Here is a 23391-nt window from a genome sequence, read left to right as displayed (position 1 = left end):
TATACTTAAAGTGAGACCTGCAACGTTATCAGGTAGTTTCAGCTGGCCACTTTCAATTCAACTGGACTACAAATGTATATTAATCTGATAAATGTATATAAATTTAATATAATTAGAACATTGTTTTACTTCTACGGGTTTAATTTAGTTTAATAATATTAGTTTCGATTTGATTACTTAGCGTTGCCTTAGCGCTAGAAGAAAGCCATTCTGTGAGCCGAGAATTAGTCGCAGATTCGGACGCACTGCATCGCCATGTGGCAGCAACTCGAATTGGAGCAGCAGAGGCGCCAGCAGCGTTTTCAGCAGTGACAGGCTGAACTGCTGGGCAGGACAGCTGCGAGGACCCAGACTAAAGCTGAGCAGCTCTGGTGGATGGTCCATAAAGCGTTCTGGCTGAAAATGTTGGGCATTTTTGCCGTACTGCTGTTCACAGCGTTGCAGCTCGTAGAGATTAATATAAATCTCGGCGCCAGTAGGCAAAATACCATCTCCAACCAAAGAGTGAGCTGGTAACAGATATAAGGGAGATTAAGAGCAATATTCTTTTTCAATTGGCAAGTTAGCATACTGTATGTAAAGTCCTGGCTTAGTTGACGACCCACAATTAACTGTGGCGGATGCAATCGCAAAACCTCCTTGAGAACCGCATCCAGGTAAGGCAGACTTGGAAGATTCCCATCTTCAGCGCTGCGAGATGCACGCAGCTCCTCCAGGCAACGCTGCTGCACAGCCGGATGACGAGCTATGAGGATCAAGGCAAAGCAGAGCGTTGTGCTGCACAACGTATACCCCAAATAGTTGCAGGTATTCAACTCGGAACACAGCTGCTCATCGGTGAGTTTCTCATATTCCAGGAGCACATCCAGCAGCGATTGGTGTTCTCGGCTTGGTGTTGTCGACACAAATTCATCTATTATGAAAACTTCACTCTTCATCGGCATTTTGGTCTGCTGTTGTTGACGACACTGTTCGACGATCTGTTTATTCTCAGCGTTGATCACTTTAATGAGTCGCCTTTGACGACGACGCTTCAGTGGAGATGCCAGCCAGTAAGTAAAGCGATTTGCCGACTTAATGCTCAGAAAACGATTTCTATAAAGCTCAGTAAGTCTGTGAAAATAATAATGAAATACAGAAATACAATTAATATTACTTATTGGAAAGTATTGAAATTGATTGATTAGATACATAAGTGTTTTAAGACAATTTTTCCTGCTTATAGCTTTGAGCATTGTTCTAAATTGTCAGTTATCTAAATCAGTGCAGTTTTCAACTGTGGCTGCTCAGATTCAATACTTGCTCAGTAAATGCCTTTTTATATTCGACACTGGGCTGCACTCCACAAGTGGTTGCTAACATCAAGTCCAGCACATTGCCGGACACTATTTGCCACACATCGAATATCTCGCGTGTCTCTGCTTGCTGCACGAGTTGTGGACAGAGTTGATTGGCCTGTTGCTGGCACAGTTTTGTCAACTGCAACATATTTTCCGGTTTAAAGAGTGCTGCTATTTGCTGGTGACGCTGTGACCAGTGCTCTTGCTGGCACATGAGCACACTGTCACCCAGCCAGTCACTCATCAGTTTCTGTCCCGTTTCCAGATGCGACTCACTGTGCAGCAGCTGTTTTGCCAGTTCCAAGTCAGCGACGGGTATGAAAAGTCGATCAAAGATCCAGCAACGCGTCAGTGCACCATATTTACCAAGATAATCAGCGCTACGCTTGAAAAAATCTATTGAAAAATGAACAACCAATGGATACTACGACTTTACATAGTTGAGAACTTTACATACTTTTCGGTGTGAGTAGGACAATCTTGAGCAAGGCACCCGTCAGGGGAAAGCTGAAGGGTCCCTTGAGATTTGTAATGAATTTACGCTGTCGACGGGTACGAAAATAGTTGACTGCCGATGCCAGACAGAAACACACAAAAATGCTGGGCAAGATCATTTTGTCAACTGTGACAAGCCGAGCTGCTGCAAATCGTATATGCCACCGCAGATTAGAACCAGTTTATTGCTGACCATTGTTTGGCACTGGCAATCTGAAGTGTTTTTGCTTGTATCGCTACCAATAAAATTTTAAATATTTAGGTAGCAGTCTTTTTTTAGAAACCGATCAGAGACCACCAGTTAAGCAAGTATCAACCAATTCAACACAAACATATCATTTATTATAATAATTGAACATTATCTACGATTAATTGAATCTGGTTCTTGTTCTTTCAGATACGTTCCACAAAATGTTGCCAGCAACATCAGCCTAGCAACATTTATAGCTGCTAGCAACATTTAAATTTTAAATGAGCTCAAAGATATATACTGAAGAACTTTGAAAATTAGATATGTTTTGAATTAAAGACACTCATAATTAGAGTAGCAAACATTTTCCTGACTAGTTTTCAATCAATTTTGTTTAATTGATGAGCTTGTTTCCCATTTGTATGCATAAGCAATTAACGTGATTGGCCAAGACGTGCTTCTGATAGCAATGAATACAAATAAATTCACAGATACTGTGTGTAATCTGCTAACAATGTACGCATTGATAAAATATTTAAACACTCCGCAAACATTTATTGCTGCTGCTAGCAAAATCATTTCCAAAACTATTACAAGCAAGCCCAGCAATTTAGGAGCTGTCTCAAAGATTGGGCTGTATGGATTGGGGGGTGGCTTTAGCCTCATCCACAATTTCCCCAGCGGCATTTCCATATGGCAGCTGTTGCCGTTCAGTGCTAGAAAATTTAAATCTTTTGCATTTGCGTAAAGTTTTATGTGTGTGTGTGTGTGTGTGTGTGTGTGTGTGTGTGTGCTGTGTGCTGTGTGTTGTTTGGGCTGTCGGTCAACCCTTTCAAGAGTCCAACTGTCAAAAGTACATTTGCCTCGGTTACGCCACAGAAATATCCTCGAAGCATGTAATGACAATATCAGCAGCAGCGCTACAAAACCCTTCAACTCCTCGGTCCTGCCCGCGAGGGCTTTGGGGATTTGGGAGGTTTGCGGCGCTTAGCTGTTGCTTCTCTCTACACTCATTTTGCCGCACTGATGAAACTTTAATGGCACAAACACGCACTTTAGCCAGTACCCGGCCCAGGGACAGGGCCATGTGTCCAGCAGCATTTTAAGGTAGCTTCTATTGCCCACAGTTCCCTTCTGCACAATTTAATATCGTGTGAAATGTGTAGCACATTTTAAACATTCTTGTGGCTAATGTTGGGCTAATGAAGCCACTTTTATTGTGGCACTCTGGGTTTGTTGAACCCCAGGTTGAACATTTATGTACATACCAACTTGCATACATATGTCCGTGTAAATGTAAATTCATACGTCAATGTCAGGAGCAAACTGAAATGGCGCTGTTGTCCTTACGTCTTCTGAAAGTCGCACGTATGCAAATTACCAAAAAAATGCAACAACGGCGGCGACAATGAAAACTAAGAGAACAACACACAGTCAAAAGTCTGACCATTCTTATTGTGTTCTGCTGTTGTTGTTGTTGCATGCGGCTTTCGAGTGGCAAACGCAAAAAACGCAAATGGCAAACAGAATGCAAATCCCCTTCACCGGCCTGCCGAATATCGCAGGCAATACGTGTGTTTGTTGTCTGGGCAAAAATTAAAAACAAAGACATAAAAACAATACACATTCCCATTGTTTCCCATTGCAAGCGACACATCAGCAAGAACAACAGCAGGCAGTTGTGCTTTACAAAAAGAAGCCAACAGCAACAACCAACAACCAACAACCAACAAACAACAACAGATACAACAGTACTAGTTACCCGTACATACATATACGCTTATAAATTGCAAATGCAGTCGGTCAGCCGGCAAGTTAGAGACAGCAAAAGACACACGACGAGCAGCGACGACATAAAAAAAAGAGTCAAATATATGAGGAGCCTAAAAAAAGGCCATTGCCATTGACAACGAACTCGGCAATACTCTGTTTCTTATTTGAAAAATTTAAATAAAATAATTATGCACATAACAGTTGAGCTAAAGACTCGGAAAGCATATTAAAACTTTAACAATTTATTTTAGAATATTTGATAATATTCTGCTCCTTTTTCAATTAGTTACATTTTTAATTGATTTACATTTCAATACAGTAATTAATAATCAGCCTATTAAAGTTAGACAATACTCTTAAAATGGTTACATAAACTTATAGCAAAGTGTTGAATTGAAATATTATTCAGACTTCTGATGTATTAAAACAACTTTATTAATTATATAATGTATAAAAGTATTCGATAGACTGAAATTATATTCACGTAGGGCATTTGATAGTCGCTGTGGCTGTCTTGGAGCCTACTCGTCATCACTTTCACAGTGACTGTTGTTGTTGCTGGCGTCGTTGGTGACAGGAAGCATTTTGCATGAAATGCCCATAAAAATGATATGCACATCAACACTGTCTGATATCAATGGAGCGATAAGCGCGAGAATTTGCTAACTTCGAGCAAACTGAGCAAAGTGCTTTTGGTTTTGTATTGTTTTTTTTTTTTGGTTTTTGTTAGTGTCAGTTGCCTTGCACTAATTGAGCCAAGTTTAGATTAAGGACACTCTCAGTTTGCTTGCAGTGGCTGTCAGTTAATCAAGACGAACTGTAAGTCGACTCTTGACTCTGTCTGTCGGTTGACTGTCTGCCTATCTGACTGTCTGACTGTCTGTCTCTCTGTCTGTTGCCTAAGTACATTTGGCTAGACATTTAATTTGGTTGTGCAGCTAAAAGGTTGCCATCACTCGCAGACAGGCATGCCACACACACTTTGACGCCCATGTGCCATTATGCCATTGACTTTTGTCTCATTTTGGTATTACTTTTAGCCAAGTTACTCACTAACACCACCGCATATTAATTCCCCGTTGTCATATGTCAGTCAGCCCCTAATAATACAAGCTGATGCGTGCGTTATGATTACTGTCAGCAGCAGGCACTCAACAAGATAGAGATAAATAAATAGAGAGAGAGTGAGAGAGAGAGAGAGTGAATATACCATGAATAAGCACTCATGGCACTCATATCCTTATGGGCTTATGCCACACACAGAGCTCCACTGCGACTTAAGGTGCCCCGCGGCGCAACTGTGGCAACAACTTTGACTGCGCGACAATTTATCACAGCCAATTTAACCACTTAAGTGTGAAATACGTTGCCAGAGCAAATGTACACTATGCATATGCATGCGATATAATAATATATACACACACACAAACACACACACACACACACACACACACACACACACACACACACACACACACACACACCTCATGAAGTATGCATTCATATATGTAAGTCGAATAAAATGTGGAAAGTCAAGCGCATTTCACAATTTGCAGGCACTGTGCCAATGGCCCCCAGGCGATGTCCTGAATCCAACTGCAAATTGCCACAACGCTGACCACTCAATGCATCACTTGTGTGTGTGTGTCGGTGTGTGTGTGTATGTGTGACTATATCTGTGCATCTGTCTTTGTATATCTGCTGGCGGCATTTATTTGTTTACAATCTGTTTGCGAAAAGCTGCCGCAAAAATTTGCATCTGCATTTTAAGCGAAACGCTGAATATTGTTTTGCATGTGTCTGTGCGTGTGGCATTTGTATTAATTGAAAAAGACAGTTGCAATATACGAGTATTGTCGTAAAATCGCATATTGCTGCGGATTTTCTGGCCAAAAACTATTTATAACCAATTGCATTTTATACGAATTGACACTTAAAGCGTGTCACTTTTTCAATATTATTTTTTGTTGTTTGGCAATGGGCTTAATAAACTCAGGTGAACCACACGGGAATTATTATTAAATTAATTGCCAATTTAAGAAACCATTTAGCATAATGCATTCAATCGACTTGGTTTTATGATCAACAATTGACATTTTAAGTGATTTCCATTATAAACTAAGTAGACAAACCCATTGAAATAATTCTAATCCGTTCACTCATTCAGCTACCTTGTTATACATATTTTCTGTACAATTTAACTGTTTACGGAAAATCGTTTTCCCTTAAAGCATATGGACACTTGAATAGGCCAACTGACAAAGCGTGCGACGCTTTTATCAAATCGGCTTTCAGCCATTCGTCATTCGACACTCGCCATATTTGAAAGTGCAGATTCATGTTTTGTTTTACAAAATCCGTTTAAATCTAAAGAGCAGATGACGTTACAAGCAGCAGTCAGTTAACTGGCTCGCACATGAGCCGGATTTGCAAAGAGTAAAGATGGAGTGTCAGCAGCAGCAGCAGCAGCAGCAGCAGGAGTGAAAGTGCTTACCAAAGCTGCTGAATGGAATTAGCCGCAGTCAATGATGGCTCTGTCAGGTGGCCCAGTCAGTCAACAGCAGGAGACGCAGTTTCAGCAACTGGCCGACAGGCACGTGTTGCGTCGAAATATAATTTTCACACTCATTAAAAATTTGCATAATTACAGAGGAGGGTGCGGCGCCCAAAAAAAACTCGCCTCATTAGCGCATTGCGCATACGCCACGTTGTAGCGTTTTGGCTTTTTGAAGTAGACAACACAACACTCCGACACTTGGCCACTCGACACTCATAACCTGCAGGCGAAACGGGCGGCTGGTTGTTAATTTATGTGGCACAAAGTAAATGAGCTTTTCATGACACTCAAGAGCCGCGGCAGCTAAACGCGAGCCGCGAATGTTGAATGAATTATAAATGCATGGAAATTAAAAACAATTACATGAAATTACATTTTACACCACCGACATAAATATAGTACTACCAGCAGCTAGCTATCCACCATGTCAACAAATAAACTGCGCATAATGATGCTAATCCCTTAAGCCAACCCTCCCTTCCCCCCGCTTCGCCCACACACAAAAAGTGCTATCAATTTGCATTGCGTTTGGCTCATTAGCAACGGCAAATTCGATGGACACTTTTGTGGCAATATAGTACAATTTATTGCTATGAATATAATGTTTTCATTTGCGAGATGTGCTTTAAAAGTAGACTATTGTTAATTATGTGTATAGCTTAAGCAGCTATCTTATTTTGAAAGTTGATTAAAATGATCAACGTTATCAACAGCCAATTAATTTATTATCTCATTTATTTTTATGCATGCATATATTTTATTATCTATAAATAAACAGATAGCTTTAATTGTTATTGTATCTTGAAAATAGCTGAATTATTTTGATCGGTTTGCAACAGCAGCCGTGGCCGAGCGGTTAAGGCGTCTGACTAGAAATCAGATTCCCTCTGGGAGCGTAGGTTCGAATCCTACCGGCTGCGAGAGGAAGTCCATTGACTTTATTTTCTTTTAATTTTATTTATATACATAAAAACTATATTTATCAGTTTTGGTACTTTTAAGAGCACCTCCTCACATGTAATTTTGTTATTCTTGTCACTGGAACATTTTGGTATGTGACAAAATAATGCGGTTTGCTTTCTGGTGCGCAGCAGCGCGTTTAATTTAAGCTTGAATTATAGCATATTGCGGTGAGTAAAATATTTATTTAAAATATTTTCGTGTATTTTACAGTAATAATTAAATGTCAACAGTATCAAATGGCACCAGAAAAATGGTGCCAAGCAAACAGTTTGCACTTCAACAAGAATGCAATTGACAGGTGATTGTATAACAAAAAAAAAGGACGAATTTCAAAATAAGCGAAAGAAATCAATTGTATTTAGTGTGTTTGTTTATGAAATTTGAGAAATATTTAATGATAATAAATTGAATGAATTTGAAAACAGTTGATATACTTTCGAAATGAAACCAAAGCGATTTAAAAACTAAATTCAGCTAAGTATCAACGAATTGCGCTATTTAAAATCATTTCATGCACAATTACAAACATTGAATGGTAACAATTGCCGATTGCTTTATTTGTACATTCGATCAATCGACTGGATTTCCGTTCCCCGTCAACTTTGTCAACTTATTATCCAAAAATCGCAGACGTTGCTCCGTCGCTAAGCCGAAAGTCCAACAAGAAAAATCACTTTTCGACATTGGCCCAGACGGCGGGGTGGATTTGGAAATGAAATGAAGCTGAGACGAAGATTTGCTTTCGATTTTCGAATGATTTTCGTTTAATATGCCAAACACAATTTTACTTTTTATTCAATATACACAACAAAAAAAAAACAAACAAGCACGTCAATTTGCCGTTTGTTGCCCTAACTTTTTAATCTCGTCTTAAAGCTAACAGAGAATTGCCAGAGATCTGTGGTGTATCCTTGCTGGATGCTGGATGCGTCAGCTCACGTGCTGGGCCGACGCAAATAGCATTAACATTAAGTTTTTGACTAGTGCAAACATAAAAGATGTTGTGGCTAGATTTATGTTGGCAGTTTTACAGTTATTTTAAGCACTACCTAAAGATGGTATCCCGCGCAGAACAAACACCAACCAGGCTGCAGAATATCAACACAAAAACAAACAAAACAAAACGAAATGAAACGAAACAGTTCAGCAAGCAAAGTAACAGCTACTTAAGCGAACGCCGGACAAACTTTTGCAACTATTAAAGTATTAAGTAGATGTGCATCAAGAAGCTGCAGTTTCAGCTCTCCACATAACTGTAAATGCACTTCTTTAGCAACAGAAACAAAAACAAAAACAGGAACAACAATGGCAACAAAATGGTGTTGCAATGGAAACTTTTGCCCGTTGGCAGCATTCGGCCGGGACTATTCCTACTTATGCGCCAAAGCTTAACACTTTTTGTTGTCCTGGCTGAAACGAAAGCTGCAAAAGCTGGCTTAAGTGTATAATAAGTGGCATTTTTATGTGAATAATTGTGAGAAATCCAGAGCTGCCATGGCTTACAGATATATATGTAAAGAATTACATATATATGTATGTATATATATGTATTCATATTTTTGTAGTTAAGCACTCCCGATTAGGGTTTAACTTTATTTGTTATTTTATAGAAATTAAATTTCAGAACTAATAAATCACATTACAAATCTATTGATTTTCAGAATTTTACTATTGTGACAGTCTGCTAAATCCAGTATCAGTAGCCACATTTTGAAAACGAGATAAGAACAAACAGGCAGCAAGTGGGCCAACTGCCGCCTTATTTTTTTGTTTGATATATGCGCTCGTCTCAGCTTTAAATCAATGTTGACAAACTTTTATTGGATAAGTTTGTTTAACGACAGGCAAAAGAAAGAAAACGCAGAACGCAGGTAAAAAGTTAAAAGTTGATCTTCGCATTTTCTTCTTTATTTTATTTTTATTTATTTTTTTGCATGCTTTGTGAAAAATCAAATTGAGCAAAAGTTGAACTTGCAGAGAACTTTTGAGCAAACGCGAATAAAAGAAGGTGTGGCAAGTTTTGTAATTTGATTTGTGCACAAAATGTGAGCAATTGATTAACCATTCTGCCAGTTCATGAGAACACCCACACCCACTTACTATCACCTTCACACTCACTCTGGCACTCACTTATGATTGGCTTTTCACCTTGTGGCGGTCGCCAGATGCTGCCGGCTTGTTTGCCACTTGCCACTTGCCACTTGGTATCTTAAACTGGCAAAGTGTTCTTGCAATTTGTTTGCGATTTGCGGTGGCAAACAGCAGCAGCAGCAACTGTTGCACGACCTAAGCTCACACAGACTCCAGCTGTTTAATATACTGTGAAATTGCATTACATTTTGAAAAGAGTTGCCTTGCGGCTTGCTCGCCTGCTGCCTGTTATGCAGATAAGCGCATTAGCATCCGAATTTCGACTGAATGTGCGTGTTTTACCCACCTTTACCTAGTCTAACTAATTTTGTGTAACTAAAAGCTGGCAAGCTTTAAAATCCAATTTATAATATACCCACATATATAGTTAAACAATTTGAAAAGCTAACGAGGATAAAAATTAAAAATAACAAAATGTTGCACAGCTCTTTGACTTAGCTGAGCTGAGCAGAAATTATGAATAAAACGCAGTCAAATATGCATAAGTAAATTACTCATATTAATCCAAGGTAGAGCTGCAACTTTCGGCTGGTGTCATGGAGTTTATGTGCCGCAAAACGAGGAAACACCGACTACCTTAAATCATAACCGAACGACAGGCGTTCAACGCGTCGCTTGTTGTCGGCGATGTGGGGCTAACCAAATGAAAGCTTGTTCCGCATTTAAAATGCAATAACCGGATTAGATTGTGTTGTTGCAATATCAGCATGTCCTTGCTGCTGTTGTTGTTATTGCTGTTGTTGCGATTGCTACTGTTGCTGCTGTTGCATGTTACTTTGGTATTTATAGAGTTTTAATGCAATCGCAATTTCAGTTGACATTGTTCGCTTTTGGCCATTGTCAGCGACGGTCCTGTTGCCCCCGTCGATCTGCAGGTATTCAAACTGGCCAAAAAGCCTACACCCCAACTCACTCCACCAATTTGACTTGTGAATGTGTGTGTGTGTGTGCAATCTATCGTTGTCTACCTTATGAAAAATGCATTTGACTGCTGTTACATGTTGTGAACTGCAACCAGTTGCCCAAATAACTTCATTTGGAATTGCCATGTTAATGTGGCTATTTCATTTCGGCCGACAGAGCGAATATATAAACTGGTCGTGTGTATATGAGTATGAAATAACACAATGAGTCATCGGTTTTTCGATTGGAAAGATGTAGTCAATTGTTTAAAGAGATTTAACATTTCTGCACAGTTTTGAGTAATTTTAAAAAGCAAGTAACTAGTAAAAATCTCTACAAACTTATTTCTATATGAATTTATAATTTTATCTCACATTCTTGTCAAAATTCCACAGATTTGCTTAAAATCAATCAATCTGAAAGTATTGTCTTTATTTTATTTATAAAGAGGCCCAGAACAAATCTCATAATTTTTGTACAGCTTTTCCATCAATCACATTTTTGACACTTGTAGCACCTGTGGCTATTGTGCAACCCCAACCAGCTTCCGGGGGAGAAAAAAGGCAGCCTTTTTTCTTAGCCCCTATTTATGGCCATAAGAATTAAAGAGAATGCAAATAAGTCAATTCCCATTTCAAACATGAGGCGAAATTAATGCGCTACAAAATAAATACGACAAGATAAATGTTTTTTGGCACTGAGCGCACGCCAAAAGTAACAAGATAAACTGACGTGCCGACGAGGGGAGGGGGTGTGCGCCTGGCAAGGGGAGGTGGCTAATAAAAATAAATACACGAGTCCTGTGCGCGTCCTGGCAGAGTGTGAAGAGTGTGAAGAGTGCCTCCGGGCCACAGTGACACACAGAGTGTGCGTGTGTGTCACGTTTAGCATTTCAAAAGGCGTATTGTTTATTTTTTTTTTATTCGTTTTTGTTCGTTCTCTTCGTTTTTCTCTGTATTTTCGCATTCAATGTTATTTATCTGCTTGCCACGCTCCTTCCTCTCCCCCACACAAATGAAAGCCTTTGTAACCCAAGTTCACTTTCACAGTGCGCTTTTGTAGTTAACTTCTTTGTAGTTTTCGCTTACTTATTCATTTCTTTCTGACACATGGAAAACTTGTTTTCTTCTTTTTTCCAACAATGGAAATGAAACGCATTTTGTGTGTGAGTGTGTGTTGGTGTGTGTGTGTGTGTTGATGTGTGTGTGTGTGTGATAAACTCGGCTAGCGGAAGAATGTCACGTACGGTAACAACCTTTGCCACTTAAAGTTTTAAGTTCTGGCAGCGGCAAAAATATGTTTTAATTCCATAATCAGCTTCGGCAGTTGCCCCAAAAGGCAAAATCAATTCGCCATTGTTCGAGAGAGTCCAAAAATCATAGCATACTTTGCTGCGCGACAAATGCTGGTCACGTACTACAAGTCCGAGTGCAAGGGGGATAGGGAGAACTGCGGGGGAAGGATAGGGGACATTGGGGCAGCTGCCGCTGCTTGGGTGCACTTAGCATTGCTACATAATTTCTGATGGCGTCATTTTAAGAATTATGAATGCCACGTGACTTTTCCTGGGCAAATAAAAGCAAACCCGAAATTGAGGGTGGAAATTGCAGCTGAACCGAAACATTCCTTTTATGTGATCAGGCGAAAAGAAAGATTAATCAAAATATACTTTTCGAATCACAAGCATATTTCTGAAAGTTAACTTATTAATTTTATTAAGAATAATTCATTCAATTAAATTAAAATTGAAGCATTCGAAAATGCACAATCAACTTCGCTCAAGAAATTTCCCTTCTCAAGCTTAAGAGACAAAGATTCTGAAGTAAAATATACAATTTCAGCCAACTTGTTAGAATGAATGATAAAACCACATTCCGTCCAAAGATTCGAGCATTTTTTATCTCAGTGAAACGATTTTGGGATATGGCTTAAAGTTGTTCAGCTTCCAGCGGCAGGTTTAATTTATATTGCTGGCAACTCGACCTGACCGGTCAAAGGTGTCGCACATAAACCATTCAATCTGACAGTCACTACTGTGGGAGGCACAAGGACGACGATACGAATGGGGGGACAACGGACCCATAGACAAATAGACGGCTTTGACAATACCCACGCTGACCGCAACCAAAACTTTCGATTTCAGTTCGTTAACGTGCAAAGTGAACACGTTTCTCGACATTGAACGGAGATTTTTCCTGGATTTACCACGTGTGGGTTACTCTACGTTTGCCGGCTGCAATTTACTATTTTTTCTCTTAATTTTTTCTTTATCTTTTTTGCCATTTTTGTGTTGTACATTTGTCGAGTGCTGGCGATTTTTTCCTGCGGCTTCCATATTCATTTGACTGGGGCTGCAAATTGCGCACGAAACATGCGAGCGAGTGCAGAAAACCAATTTGTAATAAAGACTACGAATGAGAAGGACATAAAAGTGGACATGCAGTCAGCCAGGCAGCCAGGCGGGCAGGCAGCCAGGCGGCCAGGCGGCGGCATGTTGGGGATTATGTGGCATTCGAAAGATGTTGACACATCACGCAGCAGCCAGATCCAAAAGGCAGTACGCTGTTCCCTCAGCATTTGAATGCTTTCAATTAACTTTATGTAGATAAATAGCAACAACTAGCGTTGATTGTCTCAGAGGCGCTTTAAAAAATTGTGCTTTGCAAAAGTCAGAGGGCAGAAATAAAATGAAACATTGCATAACAGTAAATTACGCGCTGTACGCGGAAATTGCATTATCAGCGTCAAAAGGACCCCTCTCCAGACCACTACCAACCCAGCAGCCAGCAACCAGCAACCAGCAACCAGCAACCAACAGCTACCAGTTGCCATCTGCCCTGCGGTGCTTTGGCGCTTCCTGCTGCGCGTCGAGACAATGACAACAAGGATGAGCACGAGTACGAGAATGAGTTGTGATAGTGATAGTTAAGTTTTTGCAACAGCAACGCGCATAATTACAGCCAAGAGGGGTTGGGGGGGTTGGGGGGAATGGCTAGCCAACTGTAGACCCAAGACTGATGAGCAGTTTATGACTTGACGCTTTTGCGCTGCATTTAATATATTTTGATATTGTATTGTCCTGTATTCCCTGGCACTAGATGCACATTTGTAAATAGCAGTTAATAACAAAGTGGATTACTTTACTCAGCTCGCAACGAGTTGATGCGATGTAATGCGCTCTGATGCGGCTATTGCTGCACCATTTATATGAAATTTTAATGAATTGTTAAAGCCAAGTTACATTAGAGCTCGGCGCACATGTGCTCGAGCATTTTGAACCCCATCCAACTTTCGATTCCAATAAAGTTGAGTGCCCCACTCAGAGCGCCACGCAAATGGAACATTTTACGCAAGCCCTCAAAAAGTGCCCTTTAAAATCACTTTATTATGCATGCGTGCCAATGGCTGTGTGGACACATTTGTTGCCAACGATAATTTATAAGAAAATTCTCAATCGAACCTCAAACCCACGAAACGGCGACGTTCCGGAGCTGTCTTTTAGCGATAAAATTGCCAAGCGACACGCGCTTTAATCATGAAAATTCATATTGAGAGGCGGCACATGTTGGCACATGCTCGATAACGATAGGAACATATAGGTACATATATAAGTTTATATGCCATATTCGAGTACACACACACATACACACACACACACACACTCGCACTCACAGTAACACTTGTAACGAGCGCCACTTTCAGCCTTGCCATTGAATTAAAATTCAACAAATTTTGTAAGACGCTTTTCTTTCTACTACATCTAAATATCTATAAAGTTGTAGGTTGGGTAGCCAACAAGTGCTACCCTCCTCCTCCTCCCCCCTCTCACACCTACTCAGCCTCTCACCCTCTTTTTACATCGTTGTCGTCGCACACAAAACAGCTGCACAATTTCCGTTAAAAACTTTGCTCTCAAAGTTTTTGTGTGCGACTTTTGGCAGGACCGCAATGCCTGCAACAACAAATAGCACTTGAATACCCTTACATATTAAGTTTATTTTTTATAGATAGCAAAAAGTGTACATGTTGTTATTGAAAACGTGCAGAATATAATGCTGATATATAACACAAATGAATATACAAATGATTATTAATGGTAACATTAAAAGGGAATACAAATTTATTGAAATAAATTATTAAGATGGAGAAGAATGACTTAGAAATCTATGGAAAATATTGGGGTTTCTTGAAACTCCCAATAAAATATATATTAGGCAATTTCGCTTACTTTTATTTGCTACTTAATGTTGACTGCTTGTCGAACCTAATGAGAAACCCGTAATGCTTATTGTATGTATTATGTATTTAAGTTATAGCAAGTTGGAAGTTTCCGCCGCATGCATTTCAATTGCGTCGACATTTACATGCCAAGTCATTGGCCAAAGCAGCCAAACAGCCACCCAGTTAGCCACCCACTCAGTGTTCAGGAGGCCGACGCAGTGTCTTACATCTCTTTGACTCTAATAGATTTTAATCAGCCGCAGGATATGCGCCTGGACGACGGGCAAGGACAGCTACGAGGACGACATGCTGTTTTTGGGGACAGCATTTGAAACAGCTGCGCTGCTTGGCGACAATTGGACTTTTACCAGACTGCTGACAATGATGAAAATCGCCCACAGCTCGCAGGGCTTTAATTAAGCGATTGTGAAAGTGGAATCATACAATTTGGGGCAAATATATTTATATCTTTTTTGTTGCACAAAAAATATCATAGTCGAATGCGCATTAAATTTTTGAGAATGACTGTGGGCTTAGTGTGCTCGTTTTTCCACACAATTTACCCAGCAACACCTTGGGGGCAGGCCAACACGCCTAATGAGCCACTCCTGTGGCCCACCCACACACTCGGTTGTAAAAGCTGTTGCATTTTTCAGCACTTTGACACGTTTCCACATAAGTAGCAGACGAGAGAGCAGAGAGTGTATTTTTCTTTTATTTGCGTAATTGGCTGAGTGCTTCGGGCGTTGGTGGTGCTGATGGCTGAGTGATGTGGCAACCAGTTTATGGGAAAACAGCAAAAGTGCTGCAAAAATTTAATGGCCTTATCGGTATATCCGTTACCGCATCCGCATCCGTTTCTGGCTATAAAATGACCCGCATAAATGGAGCTCACAGCATTACGCATTTAATTTGGCCAAAAGTACCCGGGCCCCTCCCCTGGCAGGAAAGCGTGAAATATCAGCGGTGGACAGCTGTGCCAATAAAAGTGTCAAATGAATATGCGTATAATGAGCATCAGAGTTCACAGTAGCAGTACAACTGGGATATCATCGTCCTTCGTCCTGGCACCAATTGAATGTCAATGTCGCGTCCGTTGGCTGACTTTTAACCGTCTCCGTAGTCGCCATTTGGACTCGCAGAAGTGTTTTAAAATGCAAAGTGCCATTATTTGTGGGCATCGTTAAATTTCATTTAAAACAGACGACAATTCACCCATTGACCCCTTCCCATCGACGCCCTTGGACCACAAACTTTCGTTTATCTTGTCATCGTCATCTTTATTGGCTGCTGCTGCTGCTGCTGCTGCTGCTGTTGGTGAGTCTGTTATCCTGCGGGTGTTTTGTGTCCATAATTCCACATGTAATTCGATCTCCCACACAACTCACAAATTGCCACACATTTTGCTATCTGAAACACTTCATCGAATGTCTTGACCATTAAATGATTCTGGTGGTAAAGTGAGTTAAAGTTAAAGTTGGCGCATATATGAAAATTAAGATATTTTCTAGATGTCTTTGCATTTTGTAATTTAGAATCAGTTTAACAATAAATATTAGTTTACACTTGGATTAAGGATCGATTCTCTTTTTCCAATATCTTCAAACACAATGGAGTAGCGCAAACCAGACAAATGCCCTGAAATAAAAGAAATAAATTACGAATTTTCGTTATAGATTAATTATTAAAACTCACAGTGAGCACCACATCAAACTGATACCATATGGAAATAATGATTTCAATATCTTTGTCATCGAACTCAGCAATCAATTTTGCAATCGTTATTTTGCCGATAAAGAAGATAAGCAATACAAATATGAACTGGAGATGATAATCAAAGGTTAGCATAACCAAATATATTTATTACTTACCCTTTTTATCTTTGAGGTATTATTACGAACAGTTCCATAAATGCCGTAGATAATTCCACAATTGACGAGAGTATCCAACACAATTGATGCAAATAGAGCCATTTTGACAGCTCTTTCAGTTTCACAAATAGTTGTAACGGCCACACTGATGCCAAGAACATTGCACAGCTGAACAGATTTAAGCCTTTTCAAATTGATATTAAACTATATTTTCATCAAATACAGCTTACGGCAAGAATGACGGATACTAAGAGCGTAAGTATCTTAAGTGCTTTTAATCCAATAAAGCACATTTGTGTGCTTAAATAAATACTTATTTTATTAATTTTATTTCAGCCTGAATAAACGGACACAAATCTCAAAGCTTTGTATTATAGAAGCTATACAATCCAATTTACATAACATTTTTCTTTTAATTATGAAACAAAATCGGCTAATCTGATCTAGTATTTATTTATTTACAACTCATCCATCTGAATTGATATCCCTTCGTTCCCGCATTTTGAAAAGAAGTGATACAACGAATATTAAACAGAGAACCTGCAATAAAATAAAAGAAATCTTCAACATTTACCATTCGTTCAGTTGAACTGCACTTACAGAAAATGTTGTAACCAGATAATACCAATTTCCCACTAACAGATTGTAATGTGCATCATCCAAATACCTGACTGCTTGTGCAAGAACTAGTTTGCTGATCATGAAGCCCATCAGTGTGACTGCATACTGAATATGATTTGGGAGGGTTTTATACATTTTTAATACAATCTTAAGTGCCTTGAACATACCAGCTTTAGGTATAATGTTTTCATTATCACAGCTCCATAACTTCCCAAGCTAATTCCAAAATTGAGTAGAGTATTTAGCAGTATCGATACAATCAACCAGATTTTTGCTGTTCCCTTGCATTCGTCAAGGTTTTTAATAGTGATGACAAGGTCAACAACATTGCAAAACTAAATAGAATCAAATGAATAATTATGGCTTATCTGCATAAGCTTTAGCTTACCAAGACCAACAGAGAGAGAATATGGACATTAGCCTTAAGTACACGTAATCCTAAAAAGCACATTTGTATATTGCAAAATATTTATGTTTTATGATGTAGGCGACACAAATCTTTTAGCTTTTAGCTACGCATTCGTCCTCTGATCAAAAGTATAATCGTAATCAGACTTAATACCTGGAAAATAAGGCAGTTGCATTTGCATATTAGTAATAGTTCGGCTTACTTACTGCCCATAAGTTCGTAAGGTGTAACCATAGGGTGCTCTTAGCCACGTCGGGTTGGTTGGCAAGTGTCAAGAAGAGTACCCACAGAGTGAATTTGATAACTATGAAGACAGCGATGCCGATTGCCAGCTGAAAATATCAGGAAAAGTTGTTCATTTAATTTTAGTGCTTCAAATTATCTATGCCCATTAAATTTTACCAGTTTCAGTCGATTAACTTGATCACCTAATACGACAAAAATACCAAAGCATGAGAAAAAAATCAGAAAAATAGTGGTCACAATGGCGGAAATCATCAACAATGTCCTTTCGCTATTGTCTTCAATTCCATGGTCGATATCCAAACAGATTTCAATGGCACAAAATTGCTGCATAAAGATCAATATAATGCAACTGAATGGCAAGCATCTGTAAACACTTACCAAAAGGATGCTTAGAAATACAACGGCTAGGACTTTAAGGAAACGCGTTGATCGAATGCACATTACCGATACTAAATAGTATATTGAATAATGTGCCGGTATTGTTGTTGTGAGTGTATAAAAAGTGCCAACATAAATGACAAGTATTCCAAGTGAAACATAGTTATTTACAAGTGCTAGTCCACAAGATGTTTTAAGTGGCCAGGCCACACACATGTGCAACACCAACAGCGAACAACAACAATGACAACATTGTTGACAATTTCCAGTTGAACGCACAAAGCAGCACAATACAGCAAGACAAGACTCCTTTAACCCGCCCCCCTCAGGCTGAAGCCAACACAGCACAGGATACCATTGCCTGTTTCTCTGCTCCTCTGCTCCTCTGTCCCTCTGCCTCTGCCTCTGGCTTTGCCTGTTTCATTGTTGTTGTCTGCCCTTTTGCTTTGTGGCCCCAAACTGTGTCTGCTAAAATAATCGCCACAATAATCTGTCAACGACAGCTGTTGATGTCATAAAAACCTTTTGAAGATGTGAAGATGTCGTTGTCAAGGCACAAACACACAAACAAACACACACACACCCGTAACAAGCAGGCACAACAACAACAAGCTAATGATAATTTGCCACAATTTACAATCAAACCAGCCACAGCAACAGGGGCACTTGTAGCCCCCTCACCCGAAACGACCCTCTTCTAATAGCTGGCGATAAAATCATTGATGAAGCCAAAAGCTAATTGAATGTTAATCGCTTGGCATTGACATTGCACGTGGCTGCCGCAGTCGTAGTTCGCAGTCACTGTAGCAGATAAAGAAGGGACAAAACTTGCCACAGATGATGCCGCTGATAAAACGGAAAAGGTGAGCATTAAATTTGCATAGAATAATGATAAATCAACAAGCCGTAGCCGTAGCCATAGCCAAACCTTAAAGGTCGCTCGCTCATTTATTTATTTCACACAACAAGAGGCAAATAAAACGCAAACAGTCTTTAAATTAAAAATTAAATTTTAATCTACACAGACAGACGGCAAGCAGAGCCCGCGGGCCAAGCAATGATCCATATCAGTTAGTCGAGGTTGCTAAGACCTCAGCATCTGCATTCGAAACCCACCCCAACCATCCCCTAATAGCTGCTGGGGCTGCCCTTTGTCTGGCACTATGACATATCGCGATGGCAGTCGTCTGAGGTCTTTGGTTTCTTTCCATTCTTTTCTTTTATTTTCTACTCATGCTTCAGTTCGTCTGGCATTTGCGTTAAACATGCTCAAATTTGTTTAAACTGCACGAACAGAAGCTGAACTGCTTAAGTTTCACTGAACAATTTCTGTTGCCAAAAACACACAATTTGTTGTTCATATTATTAACTGGTATCTGTGCTAAGAACATAACATTTGGCCAATGTATTTGCCACAATATATTGCCATTAAGTCGAAAGCATTGTAAGAACTCGCTGCAAATGCAATATCGTGTACTTGTCGATGGACAAATCGAGCCAAGCAAAGTTTTTGGAATGCAATATGGGAAACAGGGTAAACAGGAACAGTGCAACACGCTGGTCACACTCACAAAATTTACATTTGTCGTTTGCTGAAATGTAGGAATTTTTCAATTGCACACTTCAAACAGCGTCTGGCTATGACGTGGACATAAACATAAAATGCATTCAGCCACACAACACACACAGTAAACACTGTTGAACGGATAGGTTGTTGGCATTTTGGGGTCGGCCCTTTTCACGTTTTGACCCGATGTACCCGATACAAATACAAAATGACATTGGCCAAATAGCCACAGATGCATCAATTGTCTAATTGTTTGCCGAGACAGAGTCGTCATAATGTCCATCAAATTATGGCCACAGAGTTGAGGCCATGCACAATATGTATGTGTCCAAGTGTCTGGAGTGTGTCTGGGTTCTAGTTAGCTGTCTGCCTGCTGCCTGCTGGCTGCTGCCTGTTTCGGTGGACATGCCCGTGGGATAGGTAAATTTGATTTATGACTTATTATGCGTCTTATGTCCTTTCATAATTTAATTACACCAGGACATAGCTGAACAGACACCAGACAAGCTGGCTCACTGAGAATGCGAATGGTATGGAGAATATGCATTTTTTTCTGCTCTCTCTCTCTCTCTCCATTTCTCCCTCTCTATTTCTCTGTCTCCTAAGCACAATAAACCATAATGCTCTTGTATTTAAATCATGAAAATTCGCTTACGTAAATTGAATTGCAACAATTGTTGGTGCTCAACTGCATGCGTAAGCAGTTTTGTGCACAAAAAACCAAAGCAATACAAGCACTTGCCAAAATGCAAATGTAATTAAATTACACTTAGGCCAGTGTGTGTGTGTGCGTGTGTACTTGGCATGCCAAATGAAATTGAAATAAATTATTGACTAATTGTCAAGGCAGACCAGACAATACAGCATTTGCAGCAGCAGCTTCAAGAGTGTGGGCCCACGAGGCGTATACGCAATCATACGTAAAACAACTGCAGTTAATTTGTTGCCCCGTTTCTTATCTTCGTTTAATTTGATTGTTTGTGTCTGCATTATCCGGGGAATTGTCCTATCAATGTCATATAATCTTCTTCAAAATCGAGAGTGGGGGCTTTGGAATGTGCATTCGATTTGTCAAGTGTACAAAATCCTAAATAAAGTGTTCCACAATCACTTTTTAAGCAGCTTTCAATTAGATGATTGAACAATTTGCCAGAGTGCGAGACAGCTACTCATGAGTGTCATCTTCATACAGACGAGAGCATGACTAAACACTTTCACAAATTAGATACAGCGCTGGACTTTAAAAAATAAATATTAGTTTGTAAAACCCTTTTTCGCAAATATATTTCTTTTATAAATGCATAAAAAGCAATGACTTTAAATTTTAGATGTTAGTGTAAAATCAATCTAATAAATACTCCAAATATAGACAAATTTTAAATCGGTTTGGTAAGGTTTAAAGTAAATGTAATTAAATATTTGTATTTGCCATAATTGACAAGTGTATAAGTTAATCAGCAAATTGTCTGAGCCGCTAATCACGTCTATACTCAACTCATTTGTAGACACAAATATTTAGTAACCTTGTCTTTTGTTTCTAAGCAACTTCAAGATCACTCACAGATTGTTAACCCTAACTCTATATATAACAATTGTGTTTAGGGAAATTGCCTTGAATTAACCAATTTGATGTATGGCTTTAAATATTTTAGGCCATTAGTTAACTGTGGTCACTTGATAAATGCATTTAAATGTCAAGTTAAAAAGCTAGCTTTAAAAATTGGACAACAAAAGAAATTTGTTCATTGTTAGTGCTGTTATATCAGCTGAAACAGACGATAATTAACCGACAATAATTATAACAACTGCAAAATCGGGTCACAATTGTAGGTCCGGCAAAACTCATTAATTGAATGGCAATGATGCTGATTCCGATTTCGATATCAATTTTATAGATCAACAAAGGGCAAAACAGCCTGAGGGCAAAACATTTCATTTCCAATACCAGTTCAAAGAAGGTGTGCAAAAATATTAAATCCAATTAATGCCACATAATATAATGCGCAAACATACATGACACGCCCCAGCCAAGAGTTATCATACTAAGCCGCTTAACAAACCACCGAAGGCCGCCCAAAAATGCCAACGATGACGTCGCAAAAACCGGCTTCAATTCAAGCTCCAATTTGAAAACTGTTGGTCTGATATAATCATTGAGTACTTTTGGGCAGCTCGGACAATTGCGCGTTTATTGCTTGTTAGGCTTCATTTTGCTTAGCCCAAGATGATTGCTGCCCAGCCTCGAAACTGAGGCTGATGCTAAAACGGAAGCTTTGCCAAAGTCTTAAGGTTTTACGGTTTAACAAAACAAATGTGATTTTTATTCGTTCGACGAGAAAACGTTAACAAGAAGCTGTAACAACAATTAGACGGTCGATCGCTTAGAAACCCCAGTGGGTGCCGAAACCATCGAAGCTCATGTGCGAGACGCTCTCCGCAGGCGAGTAGTGAACGGTCTGGGAGCTGCCATAGCTGGACACGCCCAGAGCGGGTGCATTGTGGGTGTAGGTGGTGGCAGACGGTCCGTGATTCACATTGGTGGTGGCCAGTGGTGCTGCGTACGAGACAGTCTTGGCAAGGACGGGTGCGGATGCAGCATAGGCAACAGCTGGAGCGGCATATGACTTGGCGTAAACGGGAGCAGGTGCAGCATAGGCAACGGCTGGAGCAGCATATGAGACAGTCTTGGCCACAACTGGAGCGGGGGCAGCATAGACAGTTTTGTGCACAACTGGTGCTGGTGCGGCATAGGTGACAGCTGGAGCAGCATATGAGACAGTCTTGTGCACAACTGGAGCAGGAGCAGCATAGACAGTCTTCTGCAGCACTGGTGCGGGTGCTGCATAGGTGACAGCTGGAGCAGCATATGAGACAGTCTTGTGCACAACTGGAGCAGGAGCAGCATAGACAGTCTTGTGCACAACAGGAGCAGGAGCTGCATATACAGTCTTCTGGACCACAGGTGTTGCTTGAGTATACAGAGGAGCGGCATAGGTTGTCTTCGCAATAGCCGGAGTATAGACATTGTTCTGGATGCGAGTGTCCGACTTGCGCACGCTGGAGTAGGGTGTATCTATAGCCTTTGAGTGGCTGGACACAGTGCCGGCAAAGGAGCGAACCACATTCTGCTGGGTGGAAGCAACGGCATCGACGGCAGGATTAGCGTAAGCCACATGGCTGGCAAGGAGACCAGCATTGGCATAGGCCACCAGGGCGCACAAGGAGATGAGGTAACGGAATGCCATAATGAGTTGCACGATTAAAGCTGGCGATTGCGACTGAAGCAGCAACTGTAACTGACTGATGCTGATTTGTTCAAAATGCTGTCGTTTTTATACGCAACTGACGCGTGCCAAACTCTAATTGTTGTTACTGCCCACAATGAGATGCGAATTTCGTTTGGCTGCCTGTCTGGCTGTCTGTCTGAACTGGTCAACCTGTCCACATATTTGACTGTGTGGCAATTATTTGAAAGCCAATTTCGTTGGCATAATTTAAACGTGGTAATTAGGTTTAGAGGGCGGCTCAATGGCACACGTGTAAAATTAATAACAATTTGCCAAAATAAAAGCAAAAACCAAAATATATTCAAGATGCAGAGAAAGTTAGGCACGGAGAAACAGATAGAGAGAGAGAGAGGGGGTGAGTGGTGCAAGATATCCCAAGTTGGCAACACAATTCAATTTGAAACAGCGGCAACTTTGGT

General features: G+C 40.1%; 4 protein-coding genes and 1 non-coding gene across 6 annotated transcripts; 1 reads left to right on the top strand and 4 right to left on the bottom strand.

Moving 5' to 3' along the window:
- Positions 1-38: 38 nt before the first annotated feature.
- Positions 39-1954, bottom strand: LOC6556662 (probable cytochrome P450 316a1). Its single transcript, XM_032739480.1, has 4 exons — positions 1798-1954; positions 1304-1736; positions 572-1113; positions 39-509 (listed from the first exon to the last, which is right to left on the bottom strand). Exons 1-4 carry the CDS (start codon positions 1952-1954, stop codon positions 178-180), a joined length of 1464 nt encoding a protein of 487 aa, XP_032595371.1. The 3' UTR covers positions 39-177.
- Positions 1955-7193: 5239 nt separating this feature from the next.
- Trnas-aga lies at positions 7194-7275 on the top strand. The gene has a single exon. It is a non-coding gene; the product is annotated as a tRNA-Ser (tRNA).
- An 8834-nt stretch (positions 7276-16109) lies between these two features.
- LOC116805884 lies at positions 16110-16746 on the bottom strand. Its single transcript, XM_032740924.2, has 4 exons — positions 16695-16746; positions 16465-16632; positions 16289-16414; positions 16110-16231 (listed from the first exon to the last, which is right to left on the bottom strand). The coding sequence occupies exons 2-4, from the start codon at positions 16564-16566 to the stop codon at positions 16154-16156; spliced, it is 306 nt and encodes a 101-aa protein (XP_032596815.1). The 5' UTR covers positions 16567-16632; positions 16695-16746; the 3' UTR covers positions 16110-16153.
- Positions 16747-16806: 60 nt separating this feature from the next.
- LOC116805883 lies at positions 16807-18198 on the bottom strand. The gene is made up of 7 exons (XM_032740920.1): positions 18119-18198; positions 17897-18064; positions 17701-17826; positions 17474-17647; positions 17253-17420; positions 17065-17190; positions 16807-17004 (listed from the first exon to the last, which is right to left on the bottom strand). Exons 4-7 carry the CDS (start codon positions 17534-17536, stop codon positions 16930-16932), a joined length of 432 nt encoding a protein of 143 aa, XP_032596811.1. The 5' UTR covers positions 17537-17647; positions 17701-17826; positions 17897-18064; positions 18119-18198; the 3' UTR covers positions 16807-16929.
- Positions 18199-22066: 3868 nt separating this feature from the next.
- Positions 22067-22930, bottom strand: LOC6557693 (larval/pupal cuticle protein H1C). Of its 2 annotated transcripts, none has more exons than XM_032742881.1 (2): positions 22322-22930; positions 22067-22141 (listed from the first exon to the last, which is right to left on the bottom strand). In XM_032742881.1, the coding sequence occupies exons 1-2, from the start codon at positions 22928-22930 to the stop codon at positions 22067-22069; spliced, it is 684 nt and encodes a 227-aa protein (XP_032598772.1). The 2 variants fall into 2 exon arrangements, with proteins under 2 accessions (XP_032598772.1, XP_032598771.1); XM_032742880.1 differs by having other exon boundaries at positions 22067-22309; positions 22367-22930.
- Between the last annotated feature and the right edge of the window lie 461 nt (positions 22931-23391).

Source organism: Drosophila grimshawi, unplaced genomic scaffold (assembly GCF_018153295.1).
Source record: "Drosophila grimshawi isolate 15287-2541.00 unplaced genomic scaffold, ASM1815329v1 contig_44, whole genome shotgun sequence".
Taxonomy (NCBI): Eukaryota; Metazoa; Arthropoda; class Insecta; order Diptera; family Drosophilidae; genus Drosophila; species Drosophila grimshawi.
Note: the sequence above shows the minus strand (reverse complement) of the source record. Positions and strands in the feature narration are given on the sequence as shown.